This window comes from Anopheles gambiae, chromosome X (assembly GCF_943734735.2).
Source record: "Anopheles gambiae chromosome X, idAnoGambNW_F1_1, whole genome shotgun sequence".
Lineage (NCBI taxonomy): Eukaryota > Metazoa > Arthropoda > Insecta > Diptera > Culicidae > Anopheles > Anopheles gambiae.
Genome location: NC_064600.1, coordinates 15,231,305 through 15,234,527, shown reverse-complemented (window position 1 = coordinate 15,234,527; position 3,223 = coordinate 15,231,305). Strand labels below are relative to the sequence as shown.

General features: G+C 40.1%; 1 protein-coding gene across 1 annotated transcript; it reads right to left on the bottom strand.

The window, feature by feature from the left end:
* Positions 1-1,104: 1,104 nt before the first annotated feature.
* LOC133393834 (uncharacterized) lies at positions 1,105-2,913 on the bottom strand. Its single transcript, XM_061660588.1, has 2 exons — positions 1,772-2,913; positions 1,105-1,679 (listed from the first exon to the last, which is right to left on the bottom strand). Exons 1-2 carry the CDS (start codon positions 1,788-1,790, stop codon positions 1,264-1,266), a joined length of 435 nt encoding a protein of 144 aa, XP_061516572.1. The 5' UTR covers positions 1,791-2,913; the 3' UTR covers positions 1,105-1,263.
* Between the last annotated feature and the right edge of the window lie 310 nt (positions 2,914-3,223).

Below are 3,223 nucleotides of genomic sequence, written 5' to 3'. Positions count from 1 at the left end.
TGTAAAAAAAGCTCCATCTAAACGCATCGAATGTAGCGGCGATCAAAATAACACCATTTATCTCCTCGACACGATTGCATGGCTTCCGCACACAGTCTCACACAAATATGCATGAGTAATATGAGAAAAGATAGGGCTGAGGTGCAGTGGTCGTAAAACCAACGCGACTAAAGGGCGATCTTCCTGTTTGCGTTAAACACCGTCATCTATGAGTAGCTCGCGCAATTGTCTGGCACTGATCACATTTCAGCTTCATAAGCATATTTCTGTTAGCTATCTTCGAAACTTTGTACACAAATACATCGAGCTCAGACGAAATCAGAGAAATCAGGAAATCATGAACAGGATGGCAAAAAGACTAAAAAAGCAAAAAGAGGAATAGCTGACGATTCTAGTTAAACTTAAAGCACGTTATCAACTATTAAATCTCGAAAATGATGGAGGTTTAAAATTAATTCTTTAGATCTATTGTCGGACATCATCAGCTGTACACAAAAAGCGTAACTGAAATGAAAAATGTTATGTAAAAATCAAAGGTGCTTGCACACTGGTGGCTGTGTGACCATGACTCGTTCGACTAGGCATGCGTCATGGGACATAATTTATGACATGGAATTAGCTGCTCGATTACATCTCGCAGGGGGCCGGTCGGTTGGACGAAGCGACCCAAGAGGAGAACGTGAAAGGATCCAAACGAAACCATGTGAAACGGAGGGACCGGTTTGTTGCGGAGTATGCAGAATCACAGCTTTCCAACCGACCCGAGAATAGCTCCGATTGCAGCGGAAAATCAGCTGGAGAATGTGATGCCAAGAGTAAAAAATTTTCAACCCGCTCCCCATGCAAAATACCTGTGTAGAGTGAGTCATGCGATGCAAGAGACTGGTTCTCCGATTATCGCCTCGTTTTGTATTGCCGAAAGACTTACGATTTTGTATCAACAAATCGGGACTGCAACAGTTTTATGATGTGTATGGATTTGATTTCATCAAGATTTTTCATTGATGAAATGGTAATAGCGATCATGTTAACAACGTACAACAGTTTTTTTTTAAAGTAATAAAGGGCTATCGTAGAAAGCACAATTATTTTATATTAAAAAGCAAAAGTTTTTTATTTATTATAATACATTATGAATTTGTTTTTATATACAGATATAAATATATCCATTATTAGCTAATAAGGACGACGGTGCGCCACATCAAAGGAAGATGTAGTGCGAACTGTTGCTCTTGAATAACTTGAAAATTATTTTTAAAAAAACTACCCTTCTATCAACCGTGAATCTTCTCCGTTGTCGTCCGTTTCGATAAGCTCGCTCGTGTCTGTTAGGCTATCTGAATCCGTAAAGTCGGCCACGGCCGTCGTTTGAAGTGTGTTGGGCGGTGTGGCCGGCGCTTTTTCACACATCCAGCAAATCAACCGTGGATGCGACTGGCAGGTCAGCAGCAGATCGTTCTCGTAGCACTGGAATTGGCACTGGTGGCAGCAAGCGCATCGCAAAACATCGTTCAACAGATAGGGCGGTTGTTTCATGCTGTATGGCATCGCTTCCTGTCCCTCCTCTTCTGAGTCCAGAGAAAGTTTGAGCTCCTGGTCCTCGAAGAATAAAAACTGCCACTCGCCCGGCTCGGAGGGCTTCCATTCGATGAACTCGCCTTGCATTTGCTTCGTAGGCTCTAGTATGTGTACAAGTGCACACAGGGGCAATCACAATTAGATATTATATTATTTACCATCTGCCAGTGCCAGCAGTGAGCCCATTGCCTACCTTGATTCGGGTGCTCCATCGATGTTTTGCGTACAAGATGCAGGAGTGATTTAAAGCGAATGTTAAGCGACACGGTGGCGTTTCGTTGTGTTCAATAGCTGGTCGACGAATTCACCCGATCGCAAGGTTCAAGGCAAAGCCCTCGCCGAAGCAACTGCTCGAAGCGACTCGTCGGCTCGACCAGAGAAACGGTGCACTTACGCATGCAGACACATAAAACTCGATGCTGACTAATACTCGTATGCGAACGCCTTCCAAAGCCTACTAACGATACACGCCAGAAGACATCATCGTCGCAGCTGCTACGATGTATACCAGGATTGGGCAGACAATGGAAGCATTATTATTCTAGGTTGTTTAACTCCATAGCCCAGTCTTAAACGGAAAGCATGACAAACAGAGATAGAAAGAGAGCGAAAGAGAAAGAGATGCTTTGCATCCATCGTCTTTCTCCTAAAGATCAGATTTCTCGCATTGAAGCAGAAAAACGATACTCACGAGGCTCACGACTTTCGTGCCGGGGTGTATGACTTATTTTTTATCGCAGTAAGTGGGTTATCTTTAAATATAAAATAATGCTAATGCATTAGTTTTGCTTCCGCCTATTTTTAAAAAATCAACACTTTGTTCGCTCAATTCCTTCTCAATCAACTCAATTTGAATCAATTTCAGGGATAAGAAAAAACACCCTGTTTCACAGCAAGTTTCTTTTAAATAACATTGCTTTCTTTTTTCTGGTGAAGATAAGCTTTCTTTAAAGTTGAACATGTCAAAAGAACGATAAGGTTAGAGCCTGCCTGTCATTTAAATTTCTGCTGATGTCTGCTTCATTTGAAACGGAATTCAAGCATTCGATGAGACAAGTTTTGGTATTTTCTGGTTCACTGGAGCATCAAACGACAGTAAATACTAAACTAGCATGAATTATAAAAACATTTCTTTACAATGAACGATCTGACCATATTGCTGATATTATCACAACGCTATATGTTTTACAGTAACGCTACTCTGTACCCTTATCTGTTTATATGCATTAAGGTGATCTGCATAAAATAATACATTTCATTAAATAGTCTTGTAATAATGTTTGGCCATTTATCGGCTCATGTTTTAAGTTACATAGTATTGTGACAGTATGCATATTTCGTGATTCAGGCAATGACAACGCACATATAGTATATAGTGCCATTGTATTAAACTATATGAGTGCCACGTTGGATAAATTATAGCATGAACCCAACAAATTACGAGTAACAACCAGAAAACCATGGAAATCTTGTAGAACAAATAGTTGTTGAGGTATACGCGATTCACTAAACTCGTCTAAGTGGTAAAATATCATTGTATATAATTCAGATATCGTAATATATTCATAAAATAAATATACATTCATTGTTCAATATAATAATTGCATTCGTCATAGCGCGAAATTGATGTCACAATTAGTTTAAA